The 17,651-nt window shown below is 41.4% G+C and overlaps 1 protein-coding gene across 2 annotated transcripts in view; it reads right to left on the bottom strand.

Moving 5' to 3' along the window:
* Window positions 1-3,388: 3,388 nt before the first annotated feature.
* Window positions 3,389-17,651, bottom strand: part of PID1 (phosphotyrosine interaction domain containing 1) — a 223,359-nt gene continuing 209,096 nt past the window's right edge. For both annotated transcript variants that reach the window (XM_080799175.1, XM_080799176.1), the window contains exon 3: window positions 3,389-4,051. In XM_080799175.1, the coding sequence (XP_080655301.1) occupies window positions 3,575-4,051 (477 nt within the window). In that variant the 3' untranslated portion in view covers window positions 3,389-3,574. The remainder of the gene's footprint in view (window positions 4,052-17,651) is intronic.

The following is a 17,651-nucleotide window of genomic DNA, read 5'->3' as shown; positions in this document are numbered from 1 at the left end:
CACTTACACCTCAAAGGCTCAAACAGATACTTATATAATATATATACACGCATATATATACTTACATCATCATACAAATACAGAATTGAAAATGCAGTGAATGGCTGAAGAGAAATTACAGGGTTCTCTAGAATCCTGTAGCAGAAGGACATGACTCAGAGTTTTAACATGTCCTGAGAAAAACAAAATAAACCATGCATCTGGTTCTGTAGGGGTGGAAAGAGTATTTTGTCCACTGACCACAGCCAATAAAATACTTAAGTAAAATCTCATATTATGTTATTTGTGCTCAAATAAAACTTCTTGGGTCTTTGTTTGTTTTTAAAACTTTTCTATTGCTATCAAAAAATACTTGGAAACGAATAGCATAAAATTTTTTTGTTTATAGTGGTGTAGAATGCTCATTTAAAATAAGCTAGAGGAGGGGCGCCTGGGTGGCTCAGTCAGTTAGGGGTCAGGCTCTTGGTTTCGGCTCAAGTCATGATCTCAGGGCCGTGAGATGGAGCCCCCCATGAGGCCATATGCTCAGCATGGAGTCTGCTTGAGATGCTCTCCCTCTCCCTCTCCTCTTGCTCGCTCTCTCTCTCTCTCTCTTTCTCAAATAAACAGATAAAATCTTAAAATAAAATAAGCTAGAGGATTTAAGAGACTAGAAATAAAAAATCCCAGGAGGTGGGTCTTGTCTAAACAGAGCAATAGCCCTGGACCAGAATCAGAGGGTCCGAAGTCCCCATAAAACACATCCTAGCTGTGCTGCCTTTAGCCAACTTTTGTGACCTCTCTGAATCTGAGTTTCTTCATCTCTAAAGTAATTGCCAAACCTTCTGGGGGAACATATGAGTCAATGTACATGAAAGTGCTTTGTGACCACCAGTATGGGACACTTAGTACAAAAAGGGAGAAAACAAAGCATTAAAAAAAAAAAAAAAAGATGCAAGTCTGATTCACCCCTCTGAAGGGAATTAATCCTGCCTGTCCCCAAAGACTTCATTAGCTATTTGAAAGATGTCATTGTGTATTTATCTTTAAATTGCTTACTAATCATCTCGAGCAAAAGCTCATGGCAATATTATCAGAACCAATTACTTAGCATGTCATACTCAGTATCCTGAAAAAAATACCAGCAAATGCTTTCTGCAATAAATAACCATATGTGCCCTTGGGATTTAACTTTTACTGGGAGGGAAAGTGTTGTTTCTTTGAAATATATGCTGGCTGGGTCCTTCCTTTCTTTTTTTCTTTTTATTTTTACCTCCTTCTTAGAAGCATATTCAAGGACAAGGTAGTGAAATTGAAATTGAGGAACAGTCAATGAGGGAAAATGCCATTTGAACCGGAGGAGACGGGCGGTAATTCTTAATTGAGTGTCCCTCTTCAGTGGGCTCTCATATTTTCACTTTAGAAGGCTTTGTGTTGGTTACTGAGTCCATGAAGGGCACTGCTCAAGACGCACGTGCTCCACGGCCCCCCTCCTTGCTAGATTAATAGGGTCGTTCTGAGAAATCATGGCCTGCAGGAAACATTTTTAACCAGTGCTGTCAGAGGGAATCACTCCGTATTTACCTTCCAGGATTTCGGCACAGGTTCTTCCAAGATGGAACACAAGATTTTATAAATTGCGATCGTTTGCAAAATGTTCCGGAAGACTCTCCTCAGAAATAAGTCCATCACACCAAAAAACTATTTCAATGGTTGACACGATACCATCTCATTGAATTAAATATAAAATGAGCATTGGAAAATAAAATAAGATTTATTTAAATACAATCAAGGAATGGGTTATTTATGACCCAGCAGGAATGTTTTTTAGGAAGAATTCCCTCTTTACTTAATCTGATCTATTCCGTCCTTCGGGTTTTCATTACTTAAAAAAGGAAAGACATATACAGTATGAAAGTCCTCAGCTTTATTAATGCAAACATATTTTTTATTAAAGAATGAATGCATTTATGCTAAAGAATAGTTTACATGTGTTGTAGAGCAGCAAGCAATATCCAAGAGGCGAGTTCTTCTCAATACGACTCCATGCTCATTCTACATGCCTTAACACTGGACCCACACACAGGGGCACACGTACACACACACAAATGCATACAAGAACACACAGATACACAGACCAAAACGCTGACACCATTACTCTCTGGATTTGATGAGCTCTCATTTAAGGCTTCTGTAAGGTGCCCCAGTGCCCCTAACATTACCGGGATTAAAAACAGACTTCAATCAAGGAGCAGCATTACCTGGAAAACTAGCCATCTGCTCCTAGCCTTAAATGTATGCATTTGAACCAACACTTTCAGTTTCATTCAGTGTTGACTCTGTGTTGATGATATTAAAGATCCGTGAAACTGAGACATCTCAGACTCTCTTAGTGATATTTCTCATTAGAAACAGTGGATAAACCAGCAACTCTGCCCCTAAGATATCACCAATTGTAAGATAATGGGGTCAGATTTCCCTTTGGGACACAGTTTCTCTAGACAAACCAGGTGTATATAGCACATTCCCTATTTGAGTACAATGTTGAGTGACTGAGGCAAGGCTTCCTTTGTGATGCCCAATCAGATCTGAAGCTTGCCGTGAAGGATTCATCAGACAGGACCATCAACTAAATAAGTAACCATAAATCAGAATTGATCAAAGGACAGCCTACGAGGAGTTTGCTCACTTGCTGATAACTCATTCCCTTTTTCCAAGGTTTCTGTGGTTGTGGTGGTTGTTTGAAACTCCTACTTTGTTTATTTCACCTGCTTGGTTCTTTTCTTCCCTTTTTGTGTCCTGCAGTGTATGCTGAGAATCCATCCCTTAGGGACATTCGCTGGGTTGGAAGGAGAAAGAGGGTGGATGAGGAGGGATGAGGAAAGCAGCTATTAGTAGTCGCAAGTATTCTAAGAAAATAGATGAAGTGAATACAATAAGAGGGTACTACTTGATATATTTATGTAAATAAAAGCATTATCTTTAACTGTGAATTAACTGCCAACTATCAGCTTGTTAGTTGTAAAGCTCAATAAAGGCTGTGCTGATTTGCTTACTGAGGAGAGAATCTGAAACATGCCAGGGAGAGGGGCTCTCAGGATATGCCTGAGGTGTTCCTTTAGCTCTGCGGCCTCCCACCTGCACCTGCACCCCCCACCCACACGCACACCCTCTCCCCATGACTAGGGATCCTACAGGAGCATCTAACCTTCTTGTTGGATTTCATAAGGCAGATTGGAATGGTCTATCAAATAACAGCCGCAGTGTATTTGCCTGAGAGTGATGATAACTGGCATGGGGTCTCCTACAGGGAGGCATGGGGAAATGAGGGGGGTGGGGAAAGAAGAGAGTCTAGAACTTTCCTCCCCGTCCGCACGCCCACCCTCCTCACAGTCACAGCAGCAGCAGATTTCAATGTAACGTAATTACTTTAATAATACATTTCTTTAGATTTAGATTTGCTCTTCTGAATTTAAAAAGCTTGGTCGGCCAATAGTTTGGCAGTCTTTTCTTCCCAAATTTGAATCATTGCTTATTCATCTATCATCTTGAATTCCTTGACCAATGCTGCCTTGCTGAAGCATCCTAAGTCCATTCAGCCATCATCGGATTCCAATTCCTGGGAAACTTCTTCCGATGAGCTGTTCCTATGGATCCGACCGTCGCTCTTCATACTGTGGAAAGTCTTCTTGAAGGCCTCCATCATGGCGTGGGCCAGCTTCTTGGCCTCAAGCTTGCTCTCACACTCTACAGCGTGGCAGTCCATCTGGTAGGACAGGTCGTCGTTGATCTCCCTATAAACCCAGGCAAAGATGTTGGGGCTCACGTTGTGGTCGGCGGTGCAGTAGGCAATGCGTGCCACCTGGAAGGTATCCATGTGGACTGTGGCTTCACCTTTGTGGTCGAGGTGATGAAGCCACACTTGGAATGGTCGGATTTCCAGAAGGGCATTGGCTGGAAAGACATCTTCTCGGGCTAGCGTGTGCTTCTTCCAGAGCTCGATGACGGGCTTCTCTGTGCAGCCTGACAGAAACTGCATGCCTGTGGTGGGGACTTTACCCAGATAGGTAACCTGCAGAGAGACGAGAGGAAGAAATAGGGAAAGGTGAATATTAGGCTCTTCATTCTAGTTGTTCACTTAGATGTTCTCAGTCACACTGTCATTCTGCGCAGGTAGAGAGACATCGTTCCAGCTCCTAACAAACAAACAAAGTTGTCATTAGAGTTTCTACCTTTTCTCCCTCACAAGTGGTATTGAAATGCCTTAAGTAGTGTTGGATTTTTTAAAAACCTAATTTCTAGAGACCCATTCTCCCTCTCATCTCCATACCCCCTTTTAAAATTCAAATTAGAGTAACAATATGATCTTTTTACATAATTTGGCATTTCTTTAAAATCATAAAGCCATTTGAAGTTTCCTTTCAACCAAACACATGCAGAATTTAATGACAGGAGGAAGTCAAAAGGATGCCGCATCTGAAAAAAAAAAATCTTTATTAAACTTGTCTCCTTATCGCTTTACAATTCTCTCACAGTGTTTGATTTCACCTAAGCTTTTGCTTCTACCAAATGCCAAGGACACAAAAACATTATGGCTTAAAACATGATTGTTATCCCTACCCCACCCCCCACTACTAGCAAGATAATTTTTTAAATATAGCAATACTCAGTTGTTTTTCAGCCCAAATGAGTTTTAAACTGATGAGCATCTGGTTATCGTGATAATAAAAGAAAGATCCACAGATGGGTCAACACTGGAATTCTGGCTTATCAGATCGCTAGATGGGCAGTATGAAAACAAAGGCAAAGAATTCCAAGTGACTCAAATAGTATCTTTTTTTTTTTAAGATTTTATTTGTTTATTTGAGAGACAGAGTACAGGCATATGTGCATGAGCAAGGGGGAGGGGTAGAAAGACACGGGGAAGCAGACTTTCTGCTGAGAGCGAGCCCTGGGCAGGGTTCAATCCCAGCACCCTTTCCCCATCATGATCTAAGCAGAAGGCACTAACCCACTGAGCCACCCAGACATCCCTCGGATAGTGTCTTTTAAAACACTTGTTTATTATCATACTAAGAAGGGATTTTCATTCTTTCTCTTTTTTTTTTCATTCATCAAAATTCATGGAACTGCCACCATTGGAAAACCGGCATTATGGAAATGTGTACAACTGAAGAAATCATTTAAGAAATAACATAAGATAGTATATAATTAGGTTCAAAATCAGTGACACAGATGTAAATACTGTCAATTAGCAGAAGATGAGATCAGAAAAAAGTCCATGGAAATGATGAGAAAGGAGATTTGGGAACAATGATCGCAATCAATGTCTGTGTGTCATGGGGCTATAAAGGTCACACACACCAAGATGCAGAACACAGAAGTACTATTGCATTTTTTTCATGGTTTGTTTACCTCTTAAACAAGAGTTAATTAGACATTCCCTTTTAAAAAATAACTTATTTGTAAAGAGGCACAGTGCTGCATATTCTAGGAATACTTACCGGGAACCTATTATACACAACGGCAAAGAGCCAGGGGAGATGGAGAAGGGGGAGGGGGAAGATGGAGAGGTCCAAAATCAATAGGAAGGAGGTCATTGGTATTTGCTCACAGCACAGTCTTTGAAGCAAGCGAAGTCGAGATTTACATCCTGTTTCCACAGTTCACAAGGTGGGTGGTCCTGGGCCATGCGCTAACTCTCTACCATAATATAAGGCAGACCGTGAAAAGGATACAGGCAAAGGACCCTAAGGATTCAGAGGAGGGAGAAATGGCATCCTGCTGATGGAAGGCCTCAGGGTAGAGAGTCACTAGATTTCAAGATATGGGGTCTCAAAAGCCAGGTAGGAGTAGCCCGTGAGGGTAGCGAGAGGAGGGAACAGGAGAGAAAGGGCTTGCAGTGGGGAAAGCTCTCTTCCACACAACTTGGGCAAACAGGCCACGTAGGCCTGACCAGATAGGAGGTGGGGACAGAGGGCAGCCCTGGAGAAGAGACAGGACAGGACGTAAGCTGCCACTGGATCAAAGCAGGCAGAAGGCCCTGCACGCAGCCTGGGGAGTAAGGACATCCCTGCTCTGGAGGGAATGCCATAGAAGGTCTACGGTCCCAGAAGTGCCCGGATCTGAGCAAGGTCGTGAACTTGGAAGACTTGCCCGATGCCAGGAACACTAGATGGGAAAGGCTGGGCAGCAGCAGAATGCTCAGACAGCACAGCCAGGAGGCAAGAGGACCCAGACTGGGAGTGGAGTTCATGGAGGTGACGGGAAAAGACAGATGGAGCCTGATGGGACGACGTTACAGAAGTGGGACTGGCAACACGTGGCGGGAGACAGAAGGGGAGAATGACACAGACAGACAAGCAAGTGCCTCACCTCCACAAGGAGAGCCATAGGCTGAATGGCTCCTGTTCACTCCGCGTTGGAGTAAATGTGCAATAAAGAGGTCTTGACTTATATACTGGCTGCAAATGTGCTTTCTGTGTATGGTACTTCATGATACCTTTTACTCTTTTTTAACAGCTTTATTACATTTTTATTGAGGTGAAATTCACATCCCATAAAATTAACCATCTTAAAGTGTGCGATTCAGTGGCATTTAGTAGTCAAAATGTTGTACAACTATCAGCTCTGTCCAGTCCCAAAATGTTTTCACTGCCCCCAAGGGTGATGTCATCCCCATGAAGCTGTCACTCTCTATCGTCCCCTCCCACCAGCCCCTGTCAACCTCCAATCTGCTTTCTGTCTGTATGGATTTACTATTCTGGATTTTTGTATAATATGCAACCCTTTGTGTCTGGCTTCTTTCACTGAGCATAATGTTTTCAAGGTTCATGCAAGAGGTACCATGTAGCAATAGCTCATTCTTTTCTAGGACATCTTTACTTCAAGAAATTCAAAAGAAAATGGGGAAACTAACTTCAGTGCTTGAAGTAAAAGTGCATTCTTTCTTACTATCCACTGAAACTAGAAATAACCATGTTTATATTTGATAGAAACAGCCTTCAGAGGGAGGAAATGTCCTTCAATTTGCTCTAAGCTCTCTCTCTCTCTCTCTCTCTCTCTCACACACACACACACACACACACACACTTTTTAAAATTAAAAAGTTATCCAGCCAATGCCTTCTAACATGATATAATTAAGGGATGAGCTTTAAAACTTTATTAGAAGTTGTAAAAAATTCACTCCAATCAAAAGCAATTTCATAGAAGTAAATATGTGTAACTCAGAAAAATGTATTCCTCTCATAAATATTTATGACTTGAAAACTGAAGATTTTAAGGAAATGAAGTTTTATTTTGGAAGTGTGCTTGAGAGAAGGATGGGGCAGAGTTGAGTAGCCCAAAGAGCTTACTAAAATAATAACAAAGCTACTTTTACTATGTAGACATATATAAAAACAATTTTAAAGCTCTGAGATAGAACAGAGGATACAGATGTAACCTCTGGGTATTAAACTTATGAAAGTAATCTTCATTCAGTGGCCCAGTTTCACCAAGGTTACCTAGATGGCACACTGCACATCGAGCATGAGGTTCTAAATCGTCATTTATATTTATCACCACCAAATCAAGCCACGAGGGCGCTGAATAAGTAGTACCTAATATTTGCACCACACTTTGGGCAAAAGGCTCTTTGTGTCTACCAGCTTCATTGACAGAGCTTTGGATTCATGGATCAGGATGGAAAATGATTCCCATTAGCCCATTTTCAGAGATAAGAACCCTAGGTCAGGGGCTGGCACGGGGACACGCACTCTGTTCTGCAAGGTGCTGGGCTTTCTGGAACATTCTGATGATTTGTGAGGAAAACGGCATGGAAAAGTCACCCCCAAAACATATCTGTTGAATTCTTGAGCCACTTTGCTATTAGAGGAGAGCTGTTTCCATTGGAGTCCACTTACTAGACACTTAATCATTTTCCCCATCTTTTGACTATAAGAGAGATTTTGGACTTCTGTGAGCACCCTAGATACAGCAGGTCCTCCCAAAGAGTGGACAGCATTCTTGCATGGGGTGCTTTCGTATGCCATGCCATTAGGGGCCTAAGCCTTGATTTACAACTTTATTCCTTATTGTATAATTGCAGAAAGTAAGACTCAGAAACCTTTTAAAATTCCCAGGTAAAATGGAGCACAAATAACAAAATTTTATATATATATACACATATGTATATATATATAAATACAGTACATATATACATATATATGTATATATATAAATACAATATAAATATTAATATATTTAATATCCATATAAAGTATAGGTTTTCTAAAACTCAAGAAAATATAGTCTACTTAAAACAAAATCAAAGAAAACAAACTGTTTCATCTCAAGAACTGAAGACTTTTGGCATCTTCCCAAGAGTATTCTGTGAAAAGAGGAGCATAAACATGTTCTACCAATACTAATTCTAAATATTCCATTAGTTTCATCTTGCAGAGTACTACTCAGCCTGCAGAGGGTGAAGAGCTAAAAGTGGTTAAGGGGAGGACTCCTCTCCATTGTGATACTGACAGGGGCCTCCAAGCACACCAAATGTTCACTGGGGCTCCCACAATTTATGTCTGCTCTCGATTGGGATTTTCCATGGAGACTACAGAGGCTGCAGTGGACAGACTGGACAGACAAGCCGTTAGTATAAGCACAGAATTAGCAAATACGCCCCTGACATGCCAGAAAATGGCTGATTGTCTAAGTCCTGCTGCTTGATAGGACCAGGATCTGCTTCCCTCGGGCCTTGGTAAGACTCTCAGCTGAGTCTCCTCTGTAATTAAATGAGCTAACCCTGTCTGAGCCCTTCTAGGCAGTCCCAGTATTGGGACTCTCTGGTTCCTACAGGATCTAGTCAACATAAAACATGAGCCAAAGGGTCCAATCTGATGTCACTGGGTGAACCTCAGGAAGTCAATGGAACCTCTGTTTTGTTGCCTTTGTGGAGGTGATGATGTCAGAAATCCCAAGAGATAACATAAATACAAAGAAACAATGCTAGGTTGGCATTCCTTACAGAGACATGGAAAAAGAATTATCTGAATGGAGTTTCCTTAAAAATGGAATGTAAAATGATGATATGATGTTCCAAGCAGTTTCCCCTCCACAAAACCCCTTTAAATCAGCCCTGTTATCATCCATAATGGCCTGTGTTCTGGAATCCTCACTTGGTGCACTTTCCCCTCATAAGTCAACTATCTACTACCTGCCTACGCATTTGCTAACCCTCCTGTAAGTTCTCCAAAGTCTGCCATTAACCCATGACTCTAAGTCACTGGAAACAACAACAGCAACAATTCTTCAGGCTTTAATTTAAAAAAAAATATTAATTTCTCTCTTTAATTTTTGATATAGAATGTAATAAAAATATACCTATGGCTCTGTTTCTCAAGGGAAAACTTAGAGTAAAAACTTAAAAAAAAAAAATCAACTGTCTCAAAATTCCAAAGTTTCATTATGCTGTGCATTCAGCCATTTCCTCTACCAACATGAAGCCACAGGACCCACGTGTGTCAATAAACAGAAACCCTCCCAATACAGTGTCTTATCTCTGTAGCCTTCCACGTCAACACTGTGGCGGGGACTTACTCTCTCCATGGAGAGATTGCTTCTTGCCACAATCTTCCTGGGGGCGGGGGGACTTTCTTTCACACCCCTCTGTGGGCACCTCCTCCCTAGGAGTAAAAACACAGGACTCAATGTGCAAGGAGGCTTCAGGAAGTTCTGCTGCCAACATAGGTCCTGTGAAGGAGAATCTTGTTATTCCTGCCCATCTGTGAAAGAGGTGAATGTTTTCTAGATGACTAAGTCCCTTCTGAGCCTCATCCTTACGGGCTGCTATCTTCCAGAGCTCCAGAATTGATGAGAAACCTTGAGTCACTAAACAGGTCACTAAATGCCCAAAATGGTAGACAGATTTCTTTCTTTTTCTTTTTCTTTTTTTTTTTTTAAGTTGTCTCCTCCCAGGGTGTAGGAACAAAGGGACTCAGAAGAGGATAGGAAGAGTCTTCCGGGGGAGTAACAACCAGTTGGAAATAAGCAGTAAACACTAACATCTTTTCTATGGTTGCAGGAACGGGCATTGGGCAAGAAACTTATTAAGAATGAATCATTGAGAGAGAAATAAACAAGCCGAGCAAAAAAATGAAAGTTTTTCCCCATGTGTCATTCAATGGCATACGCTGATGCCTCAGACACAGACGGTTGCAATATGTGTGAATGGGCTCTGCCCAATTCTGACTGAAAAAATTATTGGAGAATATTCACAGCGTGTGAAAATCCATAGAGGCCATGAAGCCGAGGAGCCTGCCAGAGCGTCTGCCGCATGCCAGTGCCAGTCAGGAGAGACTGGTGTCCTCAGAAGCTCTCCTTCCCACCCAGGACTTTTCCAACAGCTCATCCAGCTCTCCATTCATGAATCACCATTCTTTCTTCATCTGTGGCAAAACAAACTCGCTTGCCTGACATGGAGCCTTCTGGACAACTGAGCCATCACTGTCCCTTCCTTTTGATGGCCAGTCAATATTTCATTCTGGCCTGAAAACCCCTTGTTTAGGACCCTGACCTGTCTCATCCTAGACCAGACAGTGAGATGGAGAGGCTAATGACAGGGGCCCCCAAATAAAGAGGTGGGACAGAATGGATGATCACATAAGAATCCAAGCACCTGGCTTCCCAGAGATCTTGGACCTTCCAAGCTGGACAAACCCAACTACACAACCACATGAGCCCAGCTTTGGTTCATTTACTGTGAGGCTTCTACAGGATGGCACATCCAGATCAAAGTTTCTCCAAGAGGCCTTTCTTGGGATATAAAAATCCTTGGTGTTCTTTCATTGTCTGTAGGAGACTTCCTGTCCTCAGCTGACATAAAATAACACGATATGAATTCAAGAAGGAGAATACTTGACTGGGAATCCTAATAGCCTTTGGGTTACAAGGCAGAAGATAAGAAAAAGAAGAGCCAACCCTGAGCCAAAAGCAGAGTCAGCCTCTTCTCTTCTGACATTAATTCCTACTGCACTTTGTGGAGAACATTGAGATTCATAATCTCAGCTTGAATTGTCTCCTTCCTTGCTGGCCACAGAGAAGCAAGCAACCACTAGACATTCTGAAGAGCAGGGATGGACCCACATACCAAGTACCTAACAATCCCCAATGCAAAGACAGACATAATGCTAATTATGACCTTGAATCTGTATTACATGTTGTAAACCATGAAGGAGGTATTAAAGAATAAATGTTGTTCACAGGAAACCTCTGAAGTCATTGAGAAAAAAAAAAAGTATTGAGATTTGGGCTTAAAAATTAAATTTTTCTTTTAAAATGAATTTTCTTAATGGCACACTCATTTGATAAGCATGTATTGAGCACCTACATGGAGGAGGTATATTAGCGAACAGAATCAATACACTCTGCCCTCTTGGGTCTTACGTTCCCAGTACACAGCACAGGTTGCCGGACTCAGCATGACACAGGCAAGGCTGGCCTTAGTGAGAAGAATACACACATGCCTCTGTGAGCAATTTAAACAAATCTGGAAAACTTCTCTTAGGTTCAAAAAGGTCTTTCATATAGCACAATGGGGACCAAAAAAAATCCCCATTTAGAGTCCGTTCCTTGGATCAAGCTGTGCCCCAGGAAAGCTCATTATTTTTACATTCACCATGGTTTGGGTTCCTGAAACGTGGCTGTAGTAGAAGGTCAGGCAGGAGAGAAGCATCAGGGAGAAGGGAAGGTGAGTAGGAGCTAGGAAGATATAAAGGTAGAAGACCAATGCAGACTTTGTCTCCCAAACAAAATGACCTAGCAATTAGATCGCCATTGGTGACTTGACACTTGCCCTAGACAGAAGGGGTTCCTGGCCTCCCTTGACATCTGTGTCTTCACTCTCAGGATGTTCATCAAACCGACTTGCCTTTATTGAATTATTAGAGTAAAATGATGCATTGTTTTAGGCTACTCAGCATCTCTTCTACTTTTCTTAGATTTCTCCTTTCTTCATTTTGGAGATCCAAATAAGTGTTCCCAGTGTTTAAGCCCAAAGTACTGATAATTATATTGCAATAAATTCCTGATGATTCAAAGGTATATCATCCACATTCTCTGTCTTCAGTGCTAAATGGGGCTGTTCATACCTGCCTAACACCACCCCTTTGTTGCAGAGATGGTGATTCTGATAACCTGTCTTACATCACCCAGCTGGTCCCTGAAAAAAAAAAAAACAAGATGTGGGACACAGTGCTTCTACCCCAAGGACCAGGTTTTTCCCTCTACCCCAATCTTCCTGAATAGGATCTGGATCCTTTTCAAATTTTTTTTCTTTTCATTCTTATGTCATCCATCTTCTCTCTGGCCACTTCTTCAAGTGTCCACACTAAGACCACTAAGACCCGGTCAGGAACGTGGAAGGGTGACAGACACTCTGCCAGGCTTTGTTTAACATTCAAAAAGGAACTTGTAATCAGTTAAACTGTCCTTAACCTGAGATGTGTTTGCATAACTCAGGGATTTAAATGATGATGCTAGCTAGCATCAATAATTGAAGGAAGGAGACAAGAACGCATACTTAATATTCAGATATCCTATTCCTAAAGAATTTTGAAATGGTGTTTAACAAAACAAACAATCCCTATTTCAAAGAACAATTTCAAAGAGCAAATACTAAGCATGTGCTGTGTTGGCTCCAACCCTGCCCTTGTGGGTGGTGTACCAAGAAGCCAGACAGCATGGGATGCGGAAATTGCTCTAGGAGCCACACTCATGGTGAGCAGGGCTTTACAGAGCCCTCAGCAAAGGCAGGAGAGCCTCAAAAGACCGACCTGAGAGGCCAGGGCTCAGCTCTCCACAGACCTGGGAATCCCTTCTGGTTACCCTCCAGAGTCCTACTCCTCGGCCCTTCAGACTCCTGTGGGTCATCCCTAAGAAGCCCAGACAATTCTGGATCAAAACGTGGGTTTTCTTCTCTGAAGTGAATATTGGGTACCACTCTGGGGCCTGTTTTTTGGCAGACCTCTTCAGGAGTAGACCCAGCTGTCATGTGGCTAGACAGGGATGAGGAAGAATTGTAGCCATTTCCCTTAAGGCTATGCTTTTAAGTCTTTGCCTTATATCTGTTTGGCCAGGCTAAGTGGGCTGACCCAGAGGCAGAGGATGAGCCTGGTGGCCTAAGGTAAGCCTGTCTCAAACGGCACATTTTTGTTACCCCCAAAGGGGATGGTAATGACCCGGAAAGGCTCCCAGACTTAATTTTCTTCTTAGCAACAATGCTGGCAGTACAAATTAGGTTTTCCAAAGTGCATATCCTCTGGTGCACATTTATGCATATTCCTTTGTTTAGTGATATTTATTTATTTCGGTAACTTTTCTAAGGTCATATATATTAAGAATACTTTTCTTACTGTTTAACAAGCCTTTCCAAATACTTGCATATGTTATGTTGACAGAATCTGTAAAAATATTAATAGAAATTTTCCTGGGAGATATGTTTTCCTTTTATTATGTAAATGTACATCACAGGGGGAAAAAGCAAATTTACTAAGATCCAATATCAAAAAATAATTAAGTCCTATTTTTGCACTCTAATAAAGAGACGAACATTTCTTCAGCTGTTAAATACAGCTTCTGACTCACAATTAGGAGTTTAAGTGATAGACTGGTTTCAATGATTCATATTATTATAACTTCGTTCCAAAGATGTAGAGTGATTTGAGATGCTCTGCCCCATCTTGTGCTTATCAAGCATTTCCAATGCGCAATTTGTCCTGTCAATTGTCTCTTAGATGTGTGAAGTTGGAAATATTGCCATTGTCACTGTCAAAGACAGAAGCGATTTATCTGGGAGGCACTGAAGTGTGCCCCTGAAGACAAAGTCACTTAATAAAAGTGACACCACATTGAAACATACATCCCCTCATCGGGCCCCTTCTGGTGAGCCAGCTCAAGGATGGTCAAACCTGCCACTGTTCCACTCAGCGGGACGAGAGCAATTTATTTCATGACAAGTCTGCCATCTCCCCTTCTGCTTTCTATTCAGGGGAGGATCCTGGAAAGGGACAGACATTCGGCAGAGCTCTGCAGGCCCCAAAATGTTCACAATGAGAAGATTCTCTAAACGATAAATCAATATGAAGCACACAGCTTGAGAATTATCCTGACGAATGGATTCGAGGGACAAGCACAGCGGCAGGTGAAAAATGTCACCAATTTTAGTCCTTGAAGCACTTTATCAATTCATTTTGCTTAGTGCACAATTCATTAGAAATAGACAGTAGAAAGAATCATATCGAGTCAACATTTGGTTGGAGGTAATAAAATAAACACACCAGTCTCTGGGTTGCGGGTCTAGAGCTCTGAATCAAAGGCCAGTGAAGGTTTGCAATGAGAGGTACACTGAGGTGAATGAAACATGGAATTACTATGTGTTCCAGAAAAATGAACACTTACGTTCAGACAAAAACCTCTACATGAATGTTCCCAGTTTTACTGGCAAGAGCCAAAAAATGGAATCAGTCCAGATGTCTTCCAACAGGAAAGTGCTTAAGTAAACGGCAGCACAACTCTACCATAGAGTGAACATTTGACACCTGCAATGACCCAGATGAATCTCCAAGGAATTCTGCTAGGTGAAAATAAACAATCCCGAAAAGTGACATACTGTAGGATTCCCTCCGTGTATCACTTTAGAGATGGGGAACAGATTGGTGGTTGCCTGGGCCAGGAGTGCGGTAAGGGTGTGGTTAAAGAAGACCAGCAGGAGGACGCACTATTATAAGCAACATGTTTAGAATCTTCACTGTGGGACTGGAAATGTGCCTACACTCGTGCAAAGAACTAAATACATACACGCATCATGAGAAAAATTTGGAAAAGCTGAATGAGATGGGTGGAGGGTGACTGCGGTATTACATGACAGTTTTGCAAAGTGTTTCCCTTGGAGAAAAGTGGGTAATGAGTGTTGGGGAACTCTCTGGATTATTTCTTAACAACTGCATGTGAATCAATTATCCCAATGAAAATATCAATTAAAAAAGTCATCTCATCCATCTTCTCAAGAGTTGTTTTTCTAATAAAGCTATCTTTTATTCATAAGGACTTATCAACATTTGTAATACATTTATGCTGTTCTGATCAATGCATATGCATATTAATTGTATGGCTAACTCAAAACGGAAGATATTTAAATTTAAAGACGTATGGTCAAAAAATAGTTTTTTAAAAAATTTCTGATATTTACGTATTTTCCTTCCAGAAGAAATATGACAGGGTGGGAAATAAATGATTAAACAACATTCTGCAATCCACTCTCTCCCTTTATGGGGGAAAGGGAGAGTGACCTGAGAAGAGAAAGAAATGGTCTGGTTTAATCTCCTTGTCAGCTCGTTAATGACAGACCTTGTGCCATTCAGGCGAGTCCTTATCTATGGAATGCTTTTTGCAGGGTGTACCTGTTTGCCTAGAATTGTTTGTGGCAAACCAACCCGAAATCTGTGGAGTTACAGCACATGGCTTCCAGGAAAACGTCTCTTAAGCTACTGTAACTAAGTATAAAGTGGAAATGTCTCAAGGTTTAAAGCACTCTCCTCCAGGGATGCCTGGGTGGCTCAGTCGGTTAAGCCTCTGCCTTCAGCTCAGGTCATGATCCCAGGGTCTTTGGATCAAGTCCCACATCGGGCTCCCTGCTCGGTGGGGAGCCTGCTTCTCCCTCTGCCTCTGCCTGCTGCTCCCCCTGCTTGTGCTCTCTCTCTGACAAATATATAAGTGAAATCTTTAAGAAAAAATAATAAAGGGCTCTTCTCCATATAAATCCTGTAACTACATACAGTATTAGGTATTTTCTGTGTTATCTGTACTAGACCATCTATGTTCCAGCAAGAAGGGACTGAGAGAGACTCACTGATGGTTCCAGATCTCAATTTGCTTCGCTTGTGCTGATTGTTTCCTTGAAATTATTAGTAAAGTTTGGTACTGGATGAAATTTCTGATCTGAATGTCCAATTCTCTGTGTAATCTCATAGGGTGATCAATAGCCTTTCAAGCAGACCATAATATTATTTTAGGATGACATTCAGTGCGGTTGCAAATGCTGCTGGAGGGGACAGAAGGACTATAAGAGACCAGGAAGGAAAGAAAATGCTGCAGAATTTATGATGGTTAAAGAAGAGCTATTATAAGTAATGCCTGTAGACATGGGGTATGGATATCTTTTCCAGTTAGTGTTTTCATTTTATATATATATATATATATATATATATATATATATATATATATATATATTCATTCCCAGGGGTGGAATTGCTGGATTACATGGTAGTTCTTTTTTTTTTTTTTTTTTTTTTTTTCTTTTTCAGTAGGCTTCATGCCCAGCATGGAGCCCAATGTCCGACTTGAACTCATGACCCTGAGATCAAGACCTGACCTGAGTTCAAGAGTCGGACACTTAACCGACTGAGCCACTCAGGCACCCCGTGGTAGCTCTATTTTTAATTTTTTGGGATTCCCCCATTCTGTTTTCCATACTGTGTCTGTACCATCTTACAATCCCACCAACAGTGCATAAGGGTTTTCTTTTATTCGCATCCATGGCACTTGTTCTCTCTTATCTTCTTGATTGTGGACATTTTTTTCTTTTTATTATTTATTTGACAGACAGAGATCACAAGTAGGCAGAGAGGCAGGCAGAGAGAGAGAGGAGGAAGCAGGCTCCCCGCCAAGCAGAGAGCCCGATGCGGGGCTCGATCCTAGGACCCTGAGACCACGACCTGCCCAAAGGCAGAGGCTTAACCCCCCTGAGCTACCCAGGCGCCCCGATTGTGGACATTTTAATAGGCATGGTGTGATATATCACTGTGGTTTTAATTTACATTTCCCTAAAGACTAGTGATGTTGGGCATCTTTTCATATACCTGTTAGCCTTTTTAGATCTCTTTTGGGAAAATGTCTATTCAAGACCTTTGTCCATTTTTTAATTGGGTATTTGTTGTTGTTGTTGTTTGTTTGTTTTTGCTATTGAGTTATATGAGTTCTTATATACTTGGGGTATAAACCCTTTATATGGTTATGCAAATGATAATGGTTTGACATTTTTTTCCCCATTTCATCAATTGCCTTTTGATGGTTTCTTTTGCTGAGCAGAAGCTTTTTAGTGTGATGAAGTCCCACTTGCTTATTTTTTATTTTGTTGCTTGTCTTTTAGGTGTCACATCCAAAACATCATTACCAAGACCCAGTAGCCAAGACATGGAAACAACCTAAGTGCCTACTGATTGATGAATGGATAAATAAGTTGTGATATATACATATATATTATTCCGCTATAAAAAAAATTGAGGAAGTCTTACCATTTACAACAACATGGATGGGGCTTGAAGGCATTATGCTAAGTGAAATAAGTCAGTCAGAGAAGGACGAATACTTACTTATATGTGGAATCTAAAAGCAAACGAACACCCCCCCCAAATAACAACAACAACAAAAATAAACAACTCACAGACAGAAAAATCACACTTGTGGTTACCAGAAGCAGGGGTGTGAGGGAGGGTAATTTGAAGGATTGTGGTCAGAAAGCACTAACTTCTAGATATAAGATAAGTAAGTGCTAGGCATGTAATGTACAACATGATGACTATAGTTAACATTGCTGTGTGATATACAGGAGGGTTGTTAAGAGAGTAAATC

The sequence above is a fragment of the Martes martes genome (genome assembly GCF_963455335.1).
Source record: "Martes martes genome assembly, chromosome: 3".
In the NCBI taxonomy this organism is placed as follows: Eukaryota; Metazoa; Chordata; class Mammalia; order Carnivora; family Mustelidae; genus Martes; species Martes martes.
The sequence above is the reverse complement of the archived record's forward strand: the minus strand, read 5'-3'. Positions and strand labels throughout refer to the sequence as shown.